Below are 25,534 nucleotides of genomic sequence, written 5' to 3' on the forward strand. Positions count from 1 at the left end.
ATTGTAGAGATACTACCGTTCACTTCTATTACATAAGCTCATAAGCGATGATAGCATGCAAATATATAGGTATATAAAAGAGAGCATTCCGACGAGAGCGTCAGTCAACCGTCGAATCTCGACTCGTAAACTTACCTTCGCTCACTATCTTCGCTACCAATTGCATAAAAGAAAAAAGTTATTTGCAACAAAGTGTGAATTATTCAGAAATTCTGAGTAAACATAATAATATGTATACAAGTTTAAAGTAATTTTTTTATATCAACATGATATATGTAATTGCTTTGACAGTGATAGTGGGAGTTTTAGGGTTCTATTATTACTTTCTCAAGGATTTAAATTTTTTCAAGAAACATGGTATACCGCATAAGAGGCCACTTCCTATATTAGGAAATATGGGAACAGTAACTTTCCGTCGTCAATCAATGGCTGATCTTGTTAAGAATGTTTACGATTCCCATCCCAAGGCTAAGTACGTCGGCATGTTTGATATGACAAATCCACTCATAGTGATTCGTGATCCAGATCTTATTAAATCTATCACATTGAAAAATTTCGACCTATTCCCGGATCATCGCACTATGATTGAGGAGCATCAAGATCCATTATTCGGCAGAAATCTTTTTTTTCTCAAAGGAGATAGATGGAAGCAAGTCCGGCCTTTACTGAGTCCAGCTTTCACGTCGAGCAAGATGAAAAATATGTTTAAATTGATGTCGGATTACGCCGCCGAATTTAGTAACTACTTGACACAATTGCCAGCAGACAAGAAGATAATGGATATAAAAAACGCATTTACTAGATATACAAATGACGTAATAGCTACTTGTGCTTTTGGCATTAATGTTGATTCAATGAAAAACCCAAATAACGAATTCTATATTTACGGCAAAGAGGCTACTAATTTTGGTAGTATCTTCCTTATAAAGCTATACATATTCAGATTCTTACCTTGGTTGGCAGAAATTCTTAAATTAAGACTTATTAGAGAAGAAATAGAAAATTTCTTTAAAAATCTCGTAGAAACTACAATAAAAACCAGGGATGAGAATAATATCGTTCGCCCGGATATGCTGCAACTCCTGATGGAATCTAGAGGTAAGGAAGGTAAGGAACTGCCAATTGAAGATATGATGTCCCAGGCATTCAGTTTCTTCTTTGGCGGCTTCGATAGCACTTCGACGATAATGTGTTTCGCCGCTCACGAAATCGCGGTGAATCAGGTAATACACAAAAATCTTCAATATGAAATCGATCAGGTCTTGGAAGAATCAAATGGAGAAGCGCCATACGAAATGGTTAATAACATGGAATACTTGGATGCCGTGATCAGCGAAACTCTCAGAAGATATCCAATTGGTGTGGCAATGGACAGAGTTTGCGTGAAAGAATTTGAGTTACCTCCGACATTGCCTGGAATGAAACCCTTTACTATAAAGAAAGGAGGAGCTGTATGGATACCAGTTTATGGACTTCATCATGATCCGCAGTATTTTAAAGAGCCGGAAAAGTTCGATCCCGAACGATTTCTTGGCGAGCGAAAGAAACAGAGTCTGAACTCTGGAGCTTATCTTCCCTTCGGACTAGGTCCTAGGATGTGCATCGGTAACAGATTCGCTTTATTGGAGACGAAAGTTCTGCTGTTTCATCTATTAGCACGTTGCAATTTAGAAACTTGCGAAAAAACGCCGTTACCGCTCAAGATTGCTAAAGATGGCTTTAATATGAAGCCCGAAGGCGGCTTTTGGCTGAATGTATTACCGAGGAAAAATGTTCATCGCACTGTTGCTACCAATGTTGTCAATGAGAGACGTCAGCAGTAAGAAAATATTATTAATTTTTAATACATTTAATATATATTATGAGTATATTTTAATTGCATCTTGAAAATTGAAAAATAAATAATTTTTTAATATAAGAATTTATTTTCTGCTGTTTTGTTACTCGGTAAATATTTCCGATATTAATTTAAAAAAAATTTATTCTTCTTTTGTTACTAAAAATTTGCTTAGAAAATATATGCTACCCTATGTAAAGATATATTTAAAATCCAAGTAATAAAAATAATCTTAAAGATATGAGAATAAAAAGATTTTAAATGTACATTTGCACCTATATTATCAATATTATTTAAATTTTAGATAAACTAAACAAGAAACAACAAAATAAAAGAAGAAATATGAAAAACATCTGAATTACATTTTATAACTTTCAATACAATGCCACGTACATTCTGAAAATAGAGAAAATCAAAACTGAAAAATTCCTTGGATGAAAAGAGAAAGAATGAGTATTACCTCAATGCTTATTAGCTATTCGAATTAAACATACGTATCGTATGAAAAATAAAAAATAACAGAGGAAGTTTAATATACAGGGTGAGTCAAAAGTACGTTTTAAAAATTTGTGAGCATGTTTTCTTGGATAAAAAAGAATAACAAATCTTCAAATGAACATATAATCACAAATGCTTTGTTATCAAAATAATGGACGTAAATCAGCAATATCAAATAATAATTTATTTGAACGTTTACAGTTTTATTGTTGTTCTTTGATTGATGATTGACGATTTTGAATGCATGTCTGAACACAAATTCTACATAACTGACACATTTGTTTGAAAAAAAAGAGAAATGTGATGGGGCTTCATTGTATAGACACAAATCAATTTGTTTACAAACAAACGTTACCACGATCCAATAAAAGAAAGGAAAAGAAAGTTGTTAAATAAATTTCTGTACTCTTTTTTTATTTCTTATAAAGAACGACAACAACTGTAAACGTTTAAGTAAATCATTATTTGATTTATATCCATAATTTTGAGAATAAAGAATTTCCGACCATGTTTATGTAAACATTTGTTATTCTTTCTTACCCAAGAACAAACTCACATGTTTTTAAAACATACATTTGACTCACTTTGTATATTAATTTAATCTTATCAAACTCATGTTTGTCAAATTATATTTTATCAAACTGTTGACAGTGGTGAAAGCTTTTTTGCGCTATTAATACAACTAAGATTAAGTTATCAAAGTGTTAGGGTTAACTTGCGTAAGTGATGCAAATATTTATAAGAGAAAGATCACTCGGATGCAACCATCAGTCGACGATCGAATCTCGATGCGCAAAATTACTTTCGCACACCATTCTTGTTATTAATTGTACAACAAAAAAATTATTTGTAATAAAGTGCAAAAATTAGTTTAAATTTAATCCTATGAATATACATAATATATATAAAGTATCATAAAGTGCTTTCAAAATGGTATATATAATCGCTTTGATAGTGATATTAAGTGCTCTAGGCCTTTATTATTACTATTTTAAGAAATTAGATTCTTTCAAAAAATGCGGCATACCATATAAAACACCACTTCCAATATTAGGAAATATGGGACCAATGATTTTCCGCCGTCAATCGATAGTTGAACTTGTAAAAAATACTTATGATTTACATCCTGAAGCAAAGTATGTCGCTATGTTCGATATTACCGGGCCGCTCATAGTACTCCGCGATCCCGATCTTATAAAATCTATCGCACTGAAAAATTTCGACCTGTTCCCGAATCGTCGCACTCTTATCAAGGCACATCAAGATCCATTATTCGGTAATAATCTTTTTGAACTTAAAGATGAAAAATGGCGGCAAGTACGAACTTTACTGACTCCAGCTTTCACGTCCAGTAAAATGAAAAATATGTTTAAATTAATATCGAATTATGCCGCCGAATTTAGCAATTACTTGATGCAAATACCAGCAAAGAAGAGGGTAATGGATACAAAAAACGTCTTCACGAGGTACACAAATGATGTTATAGCTACTTGCGCCTTTGGCGTCAGTGTTGATTCTATGAGAAATCCAGAGAACAAATTCTACGTTTACGGCAAAGAGGCAACCAATTTGAATAGTGTCGTCTTTATCAAAACGTATATATATATAGAATCTTGCCTTGGTTGGCAAAAATTCTTAAAATAAGAATTGTTCGTGAACAAATTGCAAATTTCTTTCGAGATCTTGTAGAAACTACCATAAAAACCAGGGATAAGAATGGTATCGTTTGTCCGGACATGCTGCAATTGATGATGGAATCTAGAGGTAAGGAGGGAAAAGAACTGTCTATTGAAGATATGGTAGCCCAAGCATTTGTTTTCTTCTTCGGTGGTTTCGAGGCAACTTCGGCGTTAATGTGCTTCGTTGCGCACGAGCTCGCAGTGAACCAGGAAATACAAGAAAAGCTTCAAAAAGAGATTGGAAGAGTCAAATGGACAATCATCATATGAAATGGTTAATAATATGGAATATTTGGATGCCGTGATCAACGAAGCTCTTAAAATGTATCCGCCAGGTGCAGCAATGGATAGAGTATGTGTGAAAGAAGTTGAATTGCCTCCGACACTACCAGGAACTAAGCCTTTTACTATAAAAAAAGGAGATTCTATATGGTTACCGTTTTATGGACTTCATCATGATCCACAGTATTTTGAAGAACCGGAAAAGTTCGATCCTGAACGATTTCTTGGTGAGCGGAAAAAAAAGACTCTGAATTCCGGAGCTTATCTTCCATTTGGACTGGGTCCCAGGATGTGCATTGGTAATAGATTCGCTTTAACGGAGACGAAAGTTTTGCTGTTTCATTTATTGGCACGTTGTGACCTAAAAACTTGCGAAAAAACGCCGATACCACTCAAATTTGCTAAAGATTCGGGCTTTGTTATATTGCCCGAAGGCGGCTTTTGGTTGAATGTATCACCAAGAAAAAATATCAGTCACACTATTGCTATTGATGGAACACGGCAGATGTAAAAAAACTTCTTTAATATAATTTTAATTTTATTTTGAAAATTCACAAAAGACTTAGTTTTCAGTATAAAAAATATTTTCTGCTGTTTTGTTCACTGATAACTATTACAATGTTTATAAAAATAAAATCATTTTCTATTTGTTTTATTACTTTTAACAAGTGTTATACAAAATATATGATATGCAATCTTAAGTTATATTCAGTATTTAAAAAAATATTTTATATAATTTTGATGTTATAAATAAATTAATATTAATACTATATTAATATTATATAAAATAAAATAATCTCTTATTGTTAAAAAATATTTTAAATATTTGTAATAGTTGCTAATTTTCTTAATATTTAATCTTATAAATATTTAATATTTGTTATAAGATAAAAGTAATTTTATTAGATATAAAAATAAAGAGACTCTAAATGTAAAACTGTATATCTGTAGTACCAATATTATTCAAATTTCAGATAAAGCAGAACAGAAAATAAGAAAACCTAAAGAAATATGAAAAACGCATGTCTTCCTTGTAATATAAAATAAGAAAACTTGTTGCTGCAATAACAGATGCCTCGTGGAAAATCATATCTTTTTAATGCGGGAACGATAATCTGAATTCTGTTTTATAGCCTTTAATACGATGCTACATATTTTCCGAGACAAAAAATTCAAATCTGAGATTTCTTAGATAAAAACAGAAGGAATTAGTGTAATTTCTATGCTTAGTAGCCATTCGGATTAAACTTGAAAATGTGCATCAGTAACAGATTTGATTTTTCGAAGACAAAAGTTATGCTACCTTATCTACTGTATCATTGAGACTTGAAACGGTTTGAAAAAATTCAAATATTAAAATAAAATAAAAGAGGACATAAAATAAAAAGAGGACGGATTCTCAATACGTCGTTAAGGAAGTTTTAGCGGTTTACTAATTGTAAGAAAAAATTCTACATGCCTAATCATAATTAAGTGCTTCAATTATCAGATAACCGAAGGACAGCTGTGAAAATAAAAAAATTGGAAGACAAAATTATTTTATATTATATAAATGTAGACATATTATATACATTAATAAAGATGTTTAGTAGAGTCGGAAAATAGCAATGTCGCGCGGCGATAATGCAAATTATTGTAACAAGGCCTATAACGTTGATTTATGATTTAAATGAAAGTCTTTTATTCGTTTAATTGTTAATGATTAATGCTATATTCAAAATCGCAGACAATAAATATACATGGGAAAATGAAACTAACAGGCAACTTCATAATTTTTTTAATGACTACTTATTACTCGACATTAATCACGTCAAACATTAGCAATATGTAAAAAAAAAGCAAAAACATAAAAGATTAAAAAATATAAAAGATATCAAAGTCGTATACAAAGTACAATATATATTATTCCAATTTTGTAAAATTATATTGATAGCGGTGAAGCCGTTTTTGCTCATTATTACGACACTTGCGGTAACATTATCGTAATACCATGGTTACCTAATCTTGCGTAAACGATATCATATATAAATAAGAAGATAACTCCGTTGCAACTGTCAGTCGACTCTCAAATTTCGTCGCGGAAAGTTACTTTCGCATATTACTATCGTTATATAATAAATTTTTTTTCAACATGGTATACGTAATCATTTTGACGGCGATCGTTGGCGCTCTAGGCCTTTATTATTATTTCTTTAAAAATTTGATTTATTTCAAGAAACATGGTGTACCGTATAAAACACCACTTCCTATATTAGGGAATATGGGACCATCGATCTTTCGTCTTCAATCGATAGCTGACCTTGTGAAGAATACTTATGATTTACATCCTGAAGCCAAATATGTCGGCCTGTTTGATATGATAGGACCGCTCATAGTAATCCGCGACCGCGATCTTATTAAATCTATCGTCCTGAAAAATTTTGACCTGTTCCCGGATCGTCGCACTTTTATCGAGGCACATCAAGATCCATTATTCGGCAAAAATCTTTTCGCTCTTAAAGAAGAAAGATGGCGGCAAGAACGCCCTTTATTGACTCCAGCTTTTACGTCCAGTAAGATGAAAAGTATGTTCAAACTGATGTCCGAATACGGCGCTGAATTTAGCAATAATTTGACACAATTGCCGGCAGAGAAGAGGAAAGTCATGGATATAAAAGATGCCTTTACAAGGTACACAAATGACGTAATAGCTACTTGTGCTTTTGGCATTACTGTTGATTCTATGAGAAACCCAAAGAACGAATTCTATGTTTACGGCAAGGAGGCGACCAATTTCAACAATGTTGCCTTCATAAAGATGTATATGTATAGAATCTTACCTTGGTTGGCACAAATTCTTAAATTAAGAATTGTCCGTGAACAAATTGCAAATTTTTTTCAAGATCTCGTAGAAACAACCATAAAAATTAGGGATGAGAAAGGTATCGTTCGTCCAGACATGTTGCAACTGATGATGGAATCTAGAGGTAAAGAGGGCAAAGAACTATCTACTGAAGATATGGTATGCCAGGCGTTCCTTTTCTTCTTTGGCGGCTTCGATACCACTTCGACGTTAATGTGTTTCGCCGCTCACGAAATCGCGGTCAATATGGAAATACAAAAAAAACTTCAAAATGAGATTGATCAGGTCTTGGAAGAGTCCAATGGACAAGCACCATATGAAATGGTTAATAATATGGAATATTTGGATGCTGTGATCAATGAAGCTCTCAGAAGATATCCGATCGCTTCATCATTGGAGAGAGTTTGCATGAAAGAATTTGAGTTGCCCCCTACATTGCCAGGAAGAAAGCCTATTACTATAAAAAAGGGAGATACCATATGGATACCAGTTTATGGACTTCATCATGATCCACAGTACTTTGAAGAACCGGAAAAATTCGATCCCGAACGATTTCTTGGTGAGCGGAAGAAAGAGAGTCTGAACTCTGGAGCTTACCTTCCATTTGGACTAGGTCCCAGGATGTGCATTGGTAATAGATTTGCTTTAATGGAGACGAAAGTTTTGCTGTTTCATCTATTGGCACGCTGCGATTTGAAAACTTGTGAAAAAACACCGTCACCACTCAAACTTGCTAATGACGGTTTCAATATGAGACCTGAAGGCGGCTTCTGGCTAAATGTATCACCGAGGGAAAATATTAATCACACTGTTACTGTCAATAAGACATGTCAGATGTAAGAAAGCTTCATTAATACATTTTTAATTGTATCTTACTAGTGAATCAGTTTTTGAAATAAAATATTTCCTATTATTTTGTTTATTGAGAACTATGGTAATGTTAATATAAATGTTAATATAAATGATTATTTCATAATCGCTCGCTTCGCACTCTTCTTTGATATTATCTTTAAATCTAATTATTTAATTAAAATTATTTTTTTATAATACAATATTGCACGTGGAAACTGTACTTGCAGCGACAAATTTTCCTATTTTCAACTCAAAGAAGACACGATCCAGCATCTCTTATATGTTTTCTCGTTTTTTGTTATTTTCTGTTTAGTTTTAGCTAAAATTTAAATAATATTGATATTATATATACACACAGATTAACACCTACGAGCTTTTTATCTTTAAATCCAATTATATATTAAAATTATTTTTTTATAATATTGATACTAAATATCTCAAAGATAACATATATTTGAAGAATATTAGTGATTACTTTAAGATATTTTTAAGACTATTTCAATACGTATAATATTAATATTGAATTATTCATATCAACATTATATTCAAAATTAATTTTCTATTGTTTATTTTACAGCTGTGAAATTGTTAAATTGTAAAATTTGCTGAATATCTATTAATCTTTTGTGATCAAATATCTACACTTTCATTAGACTCGCGCGAAACTCTACACCCCATATACCTATTACGTTGCGCGGTTCGCGCGGGACTGATTCTCCTGCGAGGTAACGCGAGCGCGGGACCGATGGTCACGACCAGTCACGTGACCTCTGATCATGTGACTACTGGTCATGTGACCATCGATCCCGCGCTCGTGGTACCTCGCACGAGAATCAGTCCCGCGCGAAGCGCGCAGCGTAATGGATGTATGGGGTTTAGTCTTGCGCGAGTCTAATAAAAGCGTAGATATTTGTCACAAAAGATTCTTATAGAAAATTTTATTTCTTTGTTCGTATTTTCTGTTAAAAATTTAAATATTGAATTTTTATGCATTGCATAATTAATTAATATATTTTTATGCATTGATTTCAATAATGATTTTTGCATGCATGTGTCGCAATTTTTGATATTTAATTATCAAAGAATAATATAACTTCGCTTTGCGTGCATAATTATATTCGATTAGATTAAACGAAATAATATATATATATATATATATATATATATATATATATATGCTGCATAAAAATATTTATATAAGCAGATTTGTTAATACAGTACAAGTAACAATAATTGTGTCGAAGTTACAAGTAAAAATAATTGTGTCGACTCAATCAAACTCAGTTTTGTTATCAAGCTTAATTATGATAGCAAATTATTGTTAATATAGTAAATTGATAGTAGAATACTAATATAAATTTGAGAAATACAATTCAATAATTTTCATTAAAAAATAATGCAGGTATAAATAATGCTACACAGTATATTATAATTAAACAGTTATATTTTAATTTTATATTTCATTATATATTTTATATTTTAATTTTATATTTTATTATATATTTTATATTTTTATTTTAATTCTTGAATGTCTATTATACGTACATCATTTTAATTTGCCGAATTCTAATTGTGTATATAATTTTAATTTCTGAATTTTTGTTATGTAGCAGATAACACAAGCGCGCGCTTCGCGCGCGTTATTAATATTATTTTTAGTTTTTATTTTACAATTGTCAAATTATTAAATTATTAAATTTATATTTAATATTAGAAAAATTATTTTTTGAATATAATGTTGATATGAATAATTCAATATTAATATTATACGTACTGAAATAGTCTTTTAAAAATATCTTAAAGCAATCACGAATATTCTTAAAATATATGTTATGTTTGAGATATTTAGTATCAATATTATAAAAAAATAATTTAAATATATAATTGGATTTAAAGATAAAAAGCTCGTAGGTGTTAATCTGTGTGTATATATAATATCAATATTATTTAAATTTCAGCTAAAACTAAACAGAAAATAACAAAAAACTAGAAAACATATAAGAGATGCTGGATCGTGTCTTCTTTGAGTTGGAAATAGGAAAATTTGTCGCTGCAAGTACAGTTTCCACGTGCAATATTGTATTTCATAGGAACGATAATCTAGATTCCATTTTATAATCTTCGATACAATGCCACGTATTTTCCGAAGGCAGAGAAATTCAAACTTGAGAAATTCTTTAAATAAAAACAAAAAGTATGAGTGTAATCTCAATGCTCATTTGCCATTCAGATTAAATACGATATAATGTGCACCGGAAACAGATTCGATTTTTTTAAAACAAAAATTATGCTACTCTACAATATTTGCTGGATCGTTGAGATTTGAAACCATGCGAAAAGACCTCGATGTTATTAAAATAAAAAAAGGACGGATTTCCAGTGCAAGCCGAAAGAAGTTTCTTTAACTAAGGTGTTGCTTAAAAAACAACAACCAAACTACTACCCACAAATTAAATGTCTCAGTTGTTAGATAATTAAAGAACAGTTGTGCTGATAGAAATAATTCACAGTTGTTAAAATGTATTGGAAGATAAAAATATTTTATATCATATAAATGATATAATATAAATATAAATGTAGACAACATTATGCACATATAAACATTTAATAAATAGGTTTAATGATGTTAGAAATAGAGTAAAAGTTGGAAAATAGTGAACTCGCGCGACAAATGCAAATTATTTTAGCAATATTAGTAACCTTGATCCTAAAAATGTTATTTATTCGTTCCATTGATAATGATTAATGCCACTTTAATTTCGTTAAAAATAATTAAACTAATAGGAAATTTCGTTATCTTTTTATTGACTATTTGTTAGTCGACATAAATTTCGTGAAACATTAGTAATGTGTAAAAAGTAATATAATATTTAAAAATATAAAAAATAATAGAATCAATTTAACATATATTACCTCAATTTTTTCAAATTATATTAACAACTAGTCGAAACTACTTTTGCGCAATATATCTGTTATACAATTACAATTACATTGTTGAAATAGTGTGGTTAACGTATATTGCGTAAACGATATATCATGATTGAAAATGCAGTATCATGCTCATATATATAAAGAGATTAGACCGATGCGAATGTCAGTCGGGCGTCGAATCTCGACGCGTAACGCTATCTTCGGGCATTACCTTTGCTAGTAATTGCATAACAAAGTTATTTGCGATAAAGTGCGACAATTGATTTCAATTTATATTCTGAATATACGTAATATATGAATAGTGATTTCATAAAGTAAAATTTTGTTTTCAATATGGTATACGTAATCGCTTTGACGCTGATAGTAGGCGCTCTAGGACTTTATTATTATTTCTTCAAAGATTTGAATTCTTTCAAGAAACATGGTATACCATATAAAACACCACTTCCTATATTAGGAAATATGGGACCATCGGTCTTCCGTCGTGAATCAATAATTGATCTTGTGAAAAATATCTACAATTTAAATCATGAAGCCAAGTACGTTGGCTTGTTTGATATCGCCGGGCCGCTCGTAGTACTCCGCGATCGCGAGCTTATTAAATCTATCGCGCTGAAAAATTTCGACTTATTCCCGGAGCATCGCTCTTTTATAGAGGAGCATCAAGATCCACTATTCGGCAAAAATCTGTTTGCCCTTAAAGAAGAAAGATGGCGGCAAGTACGTCCATTATTGAGTCCTGCTTTTACATCTAGCAAGATGAAAAGTATGTTCAAACTGATGTCCGAATACGGCGCTGAATTTAGCAATTATTTGACACAATTGCCGGCAGAGAAGAGGAAAGTCATGGATATAAAAGATACGTTTACGAGGTACACAAATGATGTAATTGCTACATGCGCTTTTGGTATTAGTGTTGATTCTATGAGAAATCCAAAGAACGAATTCTACGTTTACGGCAGAGAGGCGACCAATTTTGATCTTGTCGCATTTATTAAGATGTACGTATATAGAAGGTTGCCTTGGTTGGCACAAATATTTAAATTAAGAATTGTTCGTCAACAAATAGCAAATTTCTTTCGAGATCTCGTAGAAACCACCATAAAAACCAGAGATGAGAATGGTATCGTTCGTCCGGACATGATGCAACTGTTGATGGAATCTAGAAGTAAAGGTAAGGAGGGCAAAGCAGAATTATCTATCGAAGACATGGTATCTCAGGCGTTCATTTTCTTCTTTGGCGGCTTCGAAAGCACTTCGACATTAATGTGTTTCGTTGCGCACGAGCTCGCGGTGAATCCGGAAATACAAAAAAAACTTCAACATGAAATCGATCAAGTCTTGGAAGAATCAAATGGACAAGCACCATACGAAATGGTTAATAACATGGAATATTTAGATGCCGTGATTAGCGAAGCTCTCAGAAGGTATCCGGTTGCTGCAGCAACGGACAGAGTATGTGTGAAAGAATTTGAATTGCCCCCGACATTGCCAGGAATGAAGCCCTTTACTATAAAAAAAGGAGAAGCTATATGGATACCGATTTATGGACTTCATCATGATCCGCAGTACTTTGAAGATCCAGAAAAGTTCGATCCTGAACGATTTCTTGGTGAGCGAAAGAAAGAGACTCTAAACTCTGGAGCTTATCTTCCTTTTGGACTTGGTCCGAGAATGTGCATAGGTAATAGATTCGCTTTAATGGAGACAAAAGTTTTGTTGTTCCATTTATTGGCACGTTGCGATATAAAAACTTGCGAAAAAACTCAAATACCACTCAAGATTGCTAAGGACGGCTTCAATATGAGGCCCGAAGGTGGGTTCTGGCTGAATGTATCACCAAGAAAAAATGTTCATCACACTGTTGCTATCAATGCTGTCAATGGGACACGGTAAGAATATTTCATTAATATATTTTAATTATATCTTCAAAATTAAAAAATGAATAATTTTTTAATATAAAAATATTTCCAGCTATTTTGTTTATCCACAACTATTATGATATTGATATAAAAGAGAAAATCATTTTTTATTTTACTTTTTTGAAGATTTCGCATACTATATAATGATATGCAATGTTAGTTTTATTTAATTTTTAAAAAACTTTTCTATATTCAAGTATAACTTTTATATTATAAATAATTTAATATTAATAGTATGTGAAATAAACGTGTTTTAAAAATATTTTAGATTTTTAAAATAATCACTGATATTTTAAAAATACTATATATATGTATATATATATATATATATGATCTTATCGTTTAATTTTGATACCGTAAAATAATTTTAATGAATATAAGGAGAGAGAAATAAAAAAGATCTTCTATAGCTCTGTGTATATGTTTAATATATTATTTGAATTTCAGATAAAAGAAAAGAAGAAAACCAGAAAATTAAAATAAACATAAAGGATGTTTGTTTTTGAAATTTCAAGTAAGAAAACTTGTTGCTGCAAGTTCAAGAAACAACGTTATATTATTATTACATTATCAGGGATATTTTAGTTTGTTAAAACATAATCATTTTCTTCCTCCTTATTTTGTTAAGAATACTATAAAAGGACAAGTATAAAAAATTTGAAAATCAAAAGCTATTTTTTAATTTTTTATTTTATATAGTAATTTTGAATCAATTTGTAACGGGTGTGTCTTTTTTAATATAAATATTAGCGTGATTATTATTATCGTAATAATTTTATCTGCAATTTTCACAATATTTTGTTACATTTTATTTTTTTTATATCTTGTTATATATATAAAACAGAAATATTTTATTGTTACTATCTTTTTTACAGATGAGTATTATTAAAAATGGATAAAATTAAAGAATACATATATATATATATATATATATATATATATATTATTACAGATTATATATTGCAACAATTCATGTTACGTACATATACATATATTGTTTTATGTTTGCGTCTTCTTATTTAATTATTCGTTGAATTAATATTTGAAAAAATCTTGACACGTTGCATCAAATTACGCAACAAACTCCTCCATATAGTATATATTCAAGAAAGAACAAATAGCGGGAGAAAGAGGAAGTTGATTATTATGATTCGTCAATGTCATATGGTCTTTCGTGATCACTTTAATTTTATTTTTCAATTTAGCATATGTATACATAATAAAAAGCGTTTCCAAAAACTTGTTATTTTTCTGTCTTATTGAAATTATATATACATATATACACATATGTATATATATATTTTCCATTTATTATATATATTCCATGAAAGCAATACATTGTGTTTATTTTCAAGAAAAATATAAAAAAAGGACAAATTTTCTTCGTTAATATTAAAAATAGATAAGAGTATTTATCTACTGTTAACTATCGATAAAGATATTTTCCTTTATCGCGTTTGACCTTTATGACCAATGTCAAGATTTGTAATCAACGTTATAATTATGATTAATATTATGATTCTTAATAATATTATTGTTTATTGTAAACTTTTTTTCACCAATGTGTACTTCTTATATACATGTGTTAAAAACAAAATTATTGCTAAGAAAAAAAGATTAAAATAGGCTCAATGATCAAATAAAAAAAATATGAAAAGAATTAAAGATCAAGTGTTGCTCCTTATTTTTCTCTCGTGTCGTAATCAACGATGAACTTGCAATTTTATAATGCATTAATAATCTTTTATCTTTTATAAATGTAATTGTGTTAATAAGTACATGTATTTTTCCACCACATTTCGTTGAATTTTATAATAAGCAAGTTGTTTTCATAATTTATTACGTAAGAATAAATATATATGATAGAGAGGCAAACACGTTAATCTTAGCAGTGGAGACTAATGATTACATTACTATGATGAAGAATAAAAAATGCATATCATATTACATATAACACAACAAAAATGTATAACATGCAGATATATTAGATGAACAAAGTTGACATGAATAAATCTACAAGATAATATGACCCACACATACACTTAATATACTATTATATTTATGTTATATAATATTATCATAAAACTTTATAAATTATTATGCAAAATATTATATTGCAAAAATTTATGAACTATCTATCTATCTATCTATTGTGTGTGTATATGCATATACATATAAATAAATATTAATAATAATATTAAAAAGAATATATATATATATACAATATATAAAATATGTAAAATAATATATGTATTTTTGAATATTACATCTGCTGCTCATGATTATATTCCATCAACATACGAAAATAGCTTAGCTTAATACGTCAAACTGCGCAGCTGCTCTTCTGCATGATAGATATAAAACAAAGAAAGATGGAGAGTGAGAAAATTGACCATCGTAACTGGACGTGCAATATGTTGATGTCTTTCATGGACACTTCAATATTATAATTTTTCTGTTGTAAGCGCGCATAATAACTTTAGAATAAATTTTCTATATAAAGTGTGCTATTGTGTGTTGCGTCGTGTTTAATTTATCATTAATTGTTTAACAAAAAGTAAAATAATTTCTAATTTATGTTATCTATGTTAAAAATGCTATCTATTATACGATTTTTTTAATGTCTTAGGATTCATATAATTGTAAACTAAACATTCGTATTTCAAATACTCATTTATTTCTCTGTAAAATAAAAACACCGATATTAGAATAAAGAGATCTTCTGATATATGTATTATTTATCTTTCAGATAAAATGTATGTGAGATTATCACAATTAAGAAGTCAAGTCAATTATCAGTCAAGATAAAACGAATCATTTATCTTTTGACTTTCTGACAAGGTCGTATTTCTGTTGCTAATTCAAGCGAGTAATGGAGATAAAGCCATCGGAATCATCGACATCCTTATTTAGAGTGGTAAATGCTAATATGAATATCTGAACAATGCAACGGAGAATATAATATATTCAGAAGCATTATTAATCATAACCATAATGTCATATGAGTGATGTAAGTTCTGCCAATAATGATTAATATTTGATATAATAATTTTTTATTTTATAATCTGTTAATAACTGCGTAATATATTTTATAATATTTTAATTATATTTTTTTCCACTTCTACATCGTTATATTCTTTCTTCGAATATGTTTCTTAAGTGTTAAAAACAAAGCTGTTATTATCTCCTTACAATAAAAAAATGGTAAAACAGAAAACAATATTAATTAAAAATCAAAATGATACTTCTTATCTCATTTTTGTCGTGATTATATTGATCAATTTCTAACTTTATCTCGCTAATTATATCTGTAAAAACAATTTTTCGTTCCAATAAATGCGCCACTTCGATTTTGCGCAATTGAATCCGATTCGTCATCGTACAATATGTATACTTGATTCTCTAAAAATTGTTTGAAATAATACAATGTATATTGTAAATTTTTATTAGCATGCAGTTGTGTATGATGTAATTTAATCTCTCGCATTATTACATTCTCTACATATATTAACTTGAATATGCACGAGATTATATTTGCAATAAAGAATTATTCCAATTAATAAATATTTAGTTTCAACAAGTATAAAGAATTAATTTAATAAACTTTTCAATCAATAGAAAATATAGACTTTCTTCCTAACATACTTATACAAATATAAACGTAATTTTGACATACTACGCAATAAATAGTCCAATGATGTCATACATATCCGCACGTACATAAAAGGAAAACATTATTCACGGAGCAGCAGTTGGCCGTTCTACTCCGACGCGCAACGTCATTCGCACGCAACGCCATCCGGACTTTAATAACACTATATATATATATATTCGAATGTCAGATCGTGTAGTGTTCTGTGCATTACTTTTCTTTCCGTAATTTCGATTCTATCGTACAAACAGTGATCGGCATGATATATATAATCGCCTTGTCAGTGATAGTAGGTGCTTTAGGCATCTATTACTATCTTTTTAAAGACTTGAACTTTTTCAAGAAACATGGAATACCGTATAAGACGCCTCTCCCATTACTGGGAAACATGGGATCGGCGCTCCTTCGCCGGCAATCAATAGCTGATTTCGTGAAATGGATCTACAATTTGTCTCCTGACGCCAAGTACGTCGGCATGTATGACATGACTCAGCCGCTCATAGTGCTCCGCGATCCTGAGCTTATTAAATCCATCACGTTGAAATATTTCGACATGTTCATGGATCATCGTAGATTCATCGACGAAACGCAAGATCCATTTTTTGGCAAGAATCTCGTCGCTCTTAGAGGAGATCGGTGGCGAGAAGTGAGATCTGTACTGAGTCCAGCTTTCACGTCCAGCAAAATGAAAAATATGTTCAAGTTGATGTCGGACTGCGGCGCCGATTTTGCCAATTACTTGTCGCAATTACCAACGGAGAAAAGGATGATGGAGATGAAAGATGTTTTTACGAGATACACGAATGACGTAATAGCTACTTGCGCCTTTGGCGTCAGTGTTGATTCTATGAGAAACCCGAAGAACGAATTCTACGTGTACGGCAAGGAGGCGACCGGTTTTAACGGTTTGATCCTCTTGAAATTTTATATATTTCGAAGCTTGCCTTGGCTGGCGCGAATAATTAATTTGAAATTTATTCCGGAAAAGATAGCCAATTTTTTCCGAGATATCGTGAAAACCACAATAAAAACTAGGGACGAGAAAAACATCGTTCGACCAGACATGTTACAATTGATGATGGAGAATAGAGGTAAAGATGGCAAAGCAGAATTGAGTATCGATGATATGGTAGCCCAGGCGTTCATTTTCTTTTTCGGCGGTTTTGACAGCAGTTCTACGTTAATGTGCTTTGCCGCTCACGAAATCGCGATTAATCAGGATATACAGAAGAAACTTCAAAATGAGATCGACGAGGTGTTGGAAAAAACAAATGGACAAGCACCATACGAAGCAATTAATAGCATGGAATATTTAGATGCTGTGATTGACGAGGCCCTCAGAATGTATCCGGTTGGTGTGGCATTGGACAGAGTGTGCTTACAAGATTTCGAGTTACCACCGACATTACCGGGGAAGAAACCGTTTATCATAAAAAAAGGACATGGCATATGGATACCGGTTTATGGGCTTCATCACGATCCTCAATACTTTGAAGAGCCGGAAAAATTCGATCCCGAGAGATTTCTTGGCGAACAAAAGAAACGTAGTCTCAACTGCGGAGCCTATATTCCCTTCGGTCTAGGTCCCAGAATGTGTATAGGTAACAGATTCGCGTTGTTGGAAACGAAAGTTCTGCTCTTTCATTTACTAGCGCGTTGCGATCTCAAACCTTGCGAGAAGACACCAATACCGATGAAGTTTGCTAGAGACGGATTTAATTTGAAGGCCGAAGGAGGTTTCTGGCTGAATATCTCACCGAGAAAAAATCTGCATCGTACTATTGCAGTTGTGAATGGCAAATTGTAAGAAAATTATTTTTATATATCGAATAATCGAAATTTATAATTTAAAAATTCATAAAAATTATTTTCTGCTATTTTTTGTTATACTCTTAATCAATCATGTAATGTATTAATTTTTTAACAAGAAGTAAAATAATTTCTAATTTATTTTATCTATGTTAAAAAATGCTATTTGTCATATTTTTTTTTAGTTTGTTAGAATTGACATGATTTTGAAAATCAAAAATTTCATATTCCAAGTACTAACAATTTCTTTATAGGAAATAAAAACACCGATGTTAAAATGGAGAAATTTAAGATTTTTTAAAAGATATATTATTTATTTTTCAGATAAAGAGTATGTGAGATTAACAATCAATGATCAAGATGGAGCAAGACCTTTATCTATTGACTTTCTGACGAAAAGATATTTATGTTGCTAATAATGAGGCAAGTAATGAAGATAAAGCGATTGAATCATCGACATCCTTATCTAGAAATTTGTGATAAATGCTATAATATAATTTGAGCAATGCAACAAACACACAGAGTATTCAGGGGCATTATTAGTTAAATAGATGCCATACGTTTGATATGAGCTCTGCTAATAATGATTAAATATTCAACATAATTTTTTTTATTTTATAATCTGTTGTAATAATTGCGTAAAGTATATTTTATATTTTAATTAAATTTTTTCTGTTTTTACATTATTATATTTTTTCTTCGAATATGATTTTTACTCATTAGAAACGAAGTTGTTATTATCCCTTGTGATAAAAAAATGATATCAGAGAAAACAGTATGACAAAGATTAAAATCGAATGATATTTCTTATCTCATGATTATACTGATTTATAACTTAATCTCGCAAATTACCTTTTATCTGATATAGACAAATGCGCAGTTGTTGTTGCAATAAGCATCTGCTATGTTATAATAATTTGCTATGTTTGACAATAAACTATTATATGGGCAAGCTACAATACATTAAATAATAGTAAGACTATACTAATAATTATATAAAAAAAAACTATGAAAAATTAAAACCAATTTATTAAGAGTACAAGAATTTTCTTTATAAATGAAAGCTGATGTTCAAAAATCAGCTTTACATATACCTAAATTTATTGCCCAAAACTAAGATTAAATTATGATTATAGAAACGCACGGCATTATTATACAACCTTAATCAATGATAGCTGCACAGTAATACAATCCCAAGTTTGCTTCGAAAGCTACACAATTATAAGATTTCGCTGTTGCAAGTATTATACATAGACCTCGTGACAGAGAGTTTCCCGATCTAGCGGCATAATATAATAGATGGGATTCTGCGCGAAAGCCATCTCTCTCTCTCTCCCTCGCATTGACCAAAGGGATCTGCATTGGTTGCACGTTCTCGCGCGCAGTTGCACGGTGGATAACAGCCGTATAATATATTCGGCTACGTGATTGGGCATTTCCAGAGACGCGATACGAGAGCTTGTGAATGCCACTTTAATGAGCGGTCCAGAGAGCGTGAGCTGCTCTTCCAAAGAAATCGCGCGGACAAACCGGACCTGTATTAAATAAGGCGTTCGCGTGACGCTTGCTCGCTGTAGCGAGCCAACTGGACACTCTGTTGCATTCGATCCACTTGGTCATTAGATACAGTTATCCTTCAATGCTACGAGAGATCCTTGTAATTTAGATAATTACCAGGCCGACTGATAATCATCGGCCAAGTTCCGCGCGCTTAATGCATCATAATGAACGAGAACGCGATCGGTGGTTGCATCAACTAGTTTTTAGATTTTTATAATCCCGGTGTAATCATTTATGATCAGATCTTACATAACTCGTATCAATTATGTTTCTTTTCTACGAAAATATGCAAGTCACACAAATATTTTTTGAAAAATATATAATTGATAAAAAGATTATTAATATTAATACATTTAACGAGAGAATCTTTTTGATGAAAGAACACTTTGCACGAAAATATATTTTGAATAAAATTTAATATTATACATATACATATAATAGTTTGTGCAAGACTATCACTGGTAAAAATGGCCATTTTCAACTCCCCGAGGTGTATGTCCGAGCAAGTATCTGACTCGATAAAAGTACCCCTTCTCTAATCTAATTCACTTACCGCCGCTGGAAAGGGACCGCATGTTGGAGAAGGGCCAGGAATTGATGAAGTAGGGATCATAAGGGTGGCTCGAATCGATGCATTGTCTCGCTACGAAGAAATTGAGCAGGGTGTGTGGCAAAAACACTCTTATAATTATTTTTCGAGTTCTTTGCACTATTCTCTCTCCATATATATAATTAGAAAATATGAACTAAAATAAATATTAAGACCAAAAAAAACTGCGATTTCTTGCTCAATTTATTGTAAAATTTGTCGTTTTCACTGTTATTTATTTTTTCGAAAAAATAGTATTGATTGATATAATAATGTAATATTGTATGCGTTTCTCGATTAAAATAATAAAAAATAATTTATAGCATAATAATTTTCTTAAATTATTTCTACATTAAAAAAGTATTCTTTTCACGCTTCAAAATTACAAGATTTTAACATTTTTATGACTAGACGTATATTGCATACATTTAAAAATTCATACAATTACAAATATAATTAGAACAAGTAAAGTGTTGCACTTACATTGTAAATGGTGAGAGCTTCACAAATTCATAAACTTCCGAAACCTGAAATTTAAAAAATGTTTCTAATTAACTTAAATAAATAATTTTGTTAAATCATATTTTTTAGCAAAAACATATTTAATAATAATTAAGAAATAATCATGGTTTCATGTTATAAATGTAGATACTATTATAATATGCACATATATGAATATGTGCGGTAACTTTTATTTTATTTTAGTATAAAAATAATCTTTTAATAATCCTTTAACACACACATTTTCGGAGAAATTGCTATTAATCGATGCAGACGCAAGTACAAAATGCATATCATTTCTATGCTAAACATTCAATCAGAATCTAGTGTTTATTTATTAACAACTTTTTTTGCTGAATCTCAGTGACAATGTAGCTTTGCGCTTAGTTTTAGTTTACATAATGTTAATAGATAAAATAACAAGATTTTTTTAACTTTTAGTATGGCAAACCTGTTACTAAAATTATAATAGAATCATGTGTGATAATCTTATTTTCTAAAAAAAATCTCAAATAAAACTTTGTTAGATCGTCGTAATATTTTATTGCATCATGATGAATCGCGAAAACCGAGATCTAACAAATCATGCTTTTTTCGTGATGAAAAGTTTCTCGCCTGGCAATGAAGATAATGGATTCATAAACCTTGTTATATATACTCTTTCCAAAATGTATAAAATCTGAGTTTTCTTTATCATTCAACGTCTAAACCAGTTAATACTTTATATATAAGTCACCTCCCCGTTTAATATATTTCATTGATTTTTTGTTGTAACCTTGTTTGAGAGTTTGGATTATTTGTAATACCGTGAGCAATGAAAAATTTGATAATTAAAGTAGCTTTGTTTTTTTTTACCAAAATTGTACCATAACTCATAATAAATATTTCATTTTCATTAATTTTTTCAAAATTTTAAAATATTTATAATATTTATATTTTTATAAAATATTAATAAAAGGGTGTCCACCAATATAATTGTATGATTAAAATATTAAGTGACAAATTTTAATAATATGTTTTAAAGATTACATACATACAATAAAAAATCGGAAATTTTAAATATATATATATATATATATACACATACACATACACATACACATAAAATAAACATAAGCATGAAAGAAAAAATGTATATACATAGAATGAAAAAAATAGAATAATAAGATAGTTATATGCATAATAATATCACATCTTTTCTCTATTTTTTCTTTCATGCTCATGCTTATTTTATGTGTATGTGTATGCACAATAAAAGAAACAATCATATATTTCATATTACAATATATTATACATATATCATATATTTATCAAACAGTTATCATATATTTAATATGATAAAAAATGATAATGTTAAAAAATTATATATTAAAAAATATAGAAAAGACTTAATGCATTATGTTACAAGAATGTTACGGCTTTCATCATTAAATATCATATCTCTTATTAAAACTTTCTAGTTACTATTACTTAAAATGTTTTCTAAGACTTAGCACCGTTATCCATTCTAGATTTAAGAGAAGGATGCATATCGCTTCTGGGTTGAACACTCAACCAAAATCCTCCTTCCGGTACCATTATTATACCTTTTTGAAATTTTACTATTGGCAATACAGTTTTCGCGCAAGGTCTCAACTCGCATCGTGCTAATAGGTGAAATAGTAAAACTTTCAACTCTAGCATGGCAAATCTGTTGGCTATACACATTCTCGGCCCTAATCCAAATGGCATATAACACGCAGAATTGTGATACATCTTGTTGTCTACAAATCTTTCAGGACAAAACTTTTCCGGATCATCGTAGTACTTTGGATCATGATGAATCGCGAAAACTGGAATCCAAAAATTCATACCCTTCTTCATAGTGAAAGGCTTCTCGCCTGGTAATGCGGGTGGTAATTCATAATCTTTGTCGCATAATCTATCTAAAAAGATGACTGGCGGATATAATCTGAGAACCTCGTTTATCACCAAATCTAAATATTCGAGCTTATTAAGAGCTTCATAAGTCACTTCTCCGTTTGACTCTTCCAGAACCTTGTCGATTTCTTGTCGCAATTTCATCTGCACATCTAGATGAGCCGCAAGTTGGAGGGCTGCAAAGGACATTGCGGTAGAGCTAGTATCGAAGCCACCGAAGAAAAAGATGAACGCTTGTGCGATCATATCGTCGATATCAAGTTCTCTTCGACCTTCTTTACTTCTAATATCCATCATCAATTGAAGCATATCCGGACGCGTAATGTTTTCAGTATCACGAGTGGCGATTGTAGTTTTTATAATATCCTTGAAGAAACCCGACACATGATTGTCTATAAGCTTTATATTGAGAATTCGTCCGAGCGACGGAAAAGTTCTAAGAAAAAGAAATTTGAAGCTGCAAGTTCCAAAGAAACTAGTCGCCTCTTTGCCAGAAACATAAAATTTGTTCGTTGGATCCTTCATAGAATCAATCTTAATTCCAAAAGCACAGGTAGCGATGACATCATTCGTATATTTAGTGAAGGCGTCTTTCATGTCCATGTCGCTTTTTTCCCTTGCAGATGCTAAAAATTTAGCAAAGTCTATAGCGCATTCCGACATCAAAGTGAACATCATCTTCATCTTGCTGGATGTAAAAGAGGGACTTAATAGAGTTCGCACGTCCCGCCACTTTTGTCCGTGAAGAGAAAATAGATTTTTGGCGAGCAAGGGTTCGTTTAAACCCTCGAAACCGCGACGATCTGGAAATGTGTCGAAATTCTTTACAAGAACAGATTTAATGATTTCTGGATCGCGAAGCAAAAAGACCGGATTCGTCGTGGCAAAAAATCCAAAGTATTTTGCGTCTGGAATAGAATTGTACACCTTGTTCATAAATTCGATAAATGATATTCGACGAAATACAAATGGTGTCATGGAACCTAGTATTGGAATAGATGATTCATACTGAATGACACCGTGTCTTTTGAAGAAATTGTAATTTTTAAACAGATAATAAATGCCAAGTGCACCGAACACAATTGATAACAGTATCGTCAAGTATTCCATGACGCACGAATGCTATTTCAAATTGTCAATTGTCGTAATTTATTTACGAAATGCTTAACGGAACTTGATTTAGTGCACTAACATATTGCTGCCACAGATCGCTGTGGGTAACTGTTCGTACGGCAGCTCCGTATCTGTTAATATAGCCAGGAATCTTTCTGACGTAAAACTCTTTAAACTGTCATTATATAAGATTAATGGTAATACTGATGAAACATTGGTACTTTGTTCTATCATGCTGACAAGAAGTATTTCTTTATCTATTGATAATAATTGTATAATACGATATTAATATGATAATACCAAAATATATATATATATATATATATATATATATATATATTCGTGTACTTTTGATGTATATAATATACAATTTATTTGTATATAAGATACGGTTTCTATTTATATGTAGATAATCATGTTTAATTTTCAATATTAAAATTAATATGCTTTGCAATTAAATTGTTATTTGCTTTATTATCAAGTTATTTTAAAATTGTAAAAATTTTTATATAAATATTGTGTCTGTGAGAGATTTAGTTATAGCATTCAAGGATAGAAGGATGAGAAATAACAGAAGTAAATAACAAATTAAGAGTTTAACAAGGCTCTGTAATATAAATATAAATTTAAAGTGTAACACAGGCAATAAGAGTCAAATCGCGGATGACAGTGCGTTATCCCAACGAAACTAAAATTTTTTCGTTAGAATTAAATACCTGTGCACAAGGCACCAAATTTTACTTGATCACGGCCAAGGTTTAAAATTGGAATAATCTCTACAAGAGATTTAATTCCATACATCCCCTCTTTCCTCCTAAGGAAATAAATGCGAGAGTAAATAACAAAATTATTTTTTTCCTTTGGTTTAAATATGTTACTTGAGATTATTTTATATACATGTATTTACTCAAAGAAAATTATTTTTCAAAAGAAAATGCGTCTATATAATATTAAAAATATTTTATTCGAATTGGAAAAATAATTTTCTTTGAGTAAGTACATATATGTAAAGTAATCTCTATTAACATAATTTAAACTATTTAAGAAAACAAAAGTTAGTTCTGTGTGTGTGTGTTATGACTCATTATAACTCATCATTACTCATAATAAATATTACATTTTCATTAAATTTCACAAAATTTTAAAATATTTATAATATTTATATTTTTATAAAATATTAATAAAAGTGTATCCACAAGTAATATAATTGTATGATTAAAATATTAAGTGTTAAATTTTAACAGTATATTTTAAAGATTACGTACATACAATATAGAATTGAAAATTTTAAACATGTTAATATATGTACTATATAGTATATAGTAGTTAGAATAGTACATGTATATAGAATAGAAAGAATAAAATAATAAGATATAGTTATATGCATAATAATATCACATCTACTCTCTCTTTTTTCTTTCATGCTCATGTTTATTTCAAGTGTACAATAAGAGAAACAATCGTATTTTTTATATTATATTATATATTTATCATATATTAATCAAACAGTTATTATATATTTAATAAATGTTAAAAAATGAGATATT

At 30.4% G+C, this 25,534-nt stretch overlaps 4 protein-coding genes and 2 pseudogenes across 7 annotated transcripts; 5 read left to right on the plus strand and 1 right to left on the minus strand.

Annotated features, from left to right (window-relative positions):
* The first annotated feature begins 17 nt into the window (after nucleotides 1-17).
* Nucleotides 18-3,216, plus strand: LOC114940018 (cytochrome P450 9e2-like). The gene is made up of 2 exons (XM_029314498.2): nucleotides 18-1,819; nucleotides 2,142-3,216. Exons 1-2 carry the CDS (start codon nucleotides 267-269, stop codon nucleotides 2,143-2,145), a joined length of 1,557 nt encoding a protein of 518 aa, XP_029170331.2. The 5' UTR covers nucleotides 18-266; the 3' UTR covers nucleotides 2,146-3,216.
* Nucleotides 3,217-3,252: 36 nt separating this feature from the next.
* Nucleotides 3,253-6,049, plus strand: LOC114940080 (cytochrome P450 9e2 pseudogene; annotated as a pseudogene).
* A 76-nt stretch (nucleotides 6,050-6,125) lies between these two features.
* On the plus strand, nucleotides 6,126-15,951 carry LOC114940043 (cytochrome P450 9e2-like). 3 transcript variants are annotated; one of them, XM_085487833.1, is made up of 2 exons: nucleotides 6,126-7,974; nucleotides 15,593-15,951. In XM_085487833.1, exons 1-2 carry the CDS (start codon nucleotides 6,428-6,430, stop codon nucleotides 15,594-15,596), a joined length of 1,551 nt encoding a protein of 516 aa, XP_085343959.1. In that variant the 5' UTR covers nucleotides 6,126-6,427; the 3' UTR covers nucleotides 15,597-15,951. The 3 variants fall into 3 exon arrangements, with proteins under 3 accessions (XP_085343959.1, XP_029170357.2, XP_085343958.1); XM_029314524.2 differs by lacking the exon at nucleotides 15,593-15,951 and adding an exon at nucleotides 9,949-10,196; XM_085487832.1 differs by lacking the exon at nucleotides 15,593-15,951 and having other exon boundaries at nucleotides 6,126-8,051.
* On the plus strand, nucleotides 10,940-15,573 carry LOC146720831 (cytochrome P450 9e2-like). Its single transcript, XM_085487831.1, has 2 exons — nucleotides 10,940-12,813; nucleotides 13,291-15,573. The coding sequence occupies exons 1-2, from the start codon at nucleotides 11,255-11,257 to the stop codon at nucleotides 13,292-13,294; spliced, it is 1,563 nt and encodes a 520-aa protein (XP_085343957.1). The 5' UTR covers nucleotides 10,940-11,254; the 3' UTR covers nucleotides 13,295-15,573.
* Nucleotides 15,952-16,570: 619 nt separating the features above from the next.
* Nucleotides 16,571-19,340, plus strand: LOC114940098 (cytochrome P450 9e2-like). Of its 2 annotated transcripts, XM_029314609.2 has the most exons (2): nucleotides 16,571-18,298; nucleotides 18,629-19,340. In XM_029314609.2, the coding sequence occupies exons 1-2, from the start codon at nucleotides 16,755-16,757 to the stop codon at nucleotides 18,630-18,632; spliced, it is 1,548 nt and encodes a 515-aa protein (XP_029170442.2). In that variant the 5' UTR covers nucleotides 16,571-16,754; the 3' UTR covers nucleotides 18,633-19,340. The 2 variants fall into 2 exon arrangements, with proteins under 2 accessions (XP_029170442.2, XP_085343960.1); XM_085487834.1 differs by lacking the exon at nucleotides 18,629-19,340 and having other exon boundaries at nucleotides 16,571-18,372.
* Nucleotides 19,341-20,245: 905 nt separating this feature from the next.
* Nucleotides 20,246-24,110, minus strand: LOC146720832 (cytochrome P450 9e2 pseudogene; annotated as a pseudogene).
* Nucleotides 24,111-25,534: the final 1,424 nt, after the last annotated feature.

The sequence above is a fragment of the Nylanderia fulva genome, unplaced genomic scaffold (assembly GCF_048542155.1).
Source record: "Nylanderia fulva isolate GAGA-0341 unplaced genomic scaffold, ASM4854215v1 Scaffold6, whole genome shotgun sequence".
In the NCBI taxonomy this organism is placed as follows: Eukaryota; Metazoa; Arthropoda; class Insecta; order Hymenoptera; family Formicidae; genus Nylanderia; species Nylanderia fulva.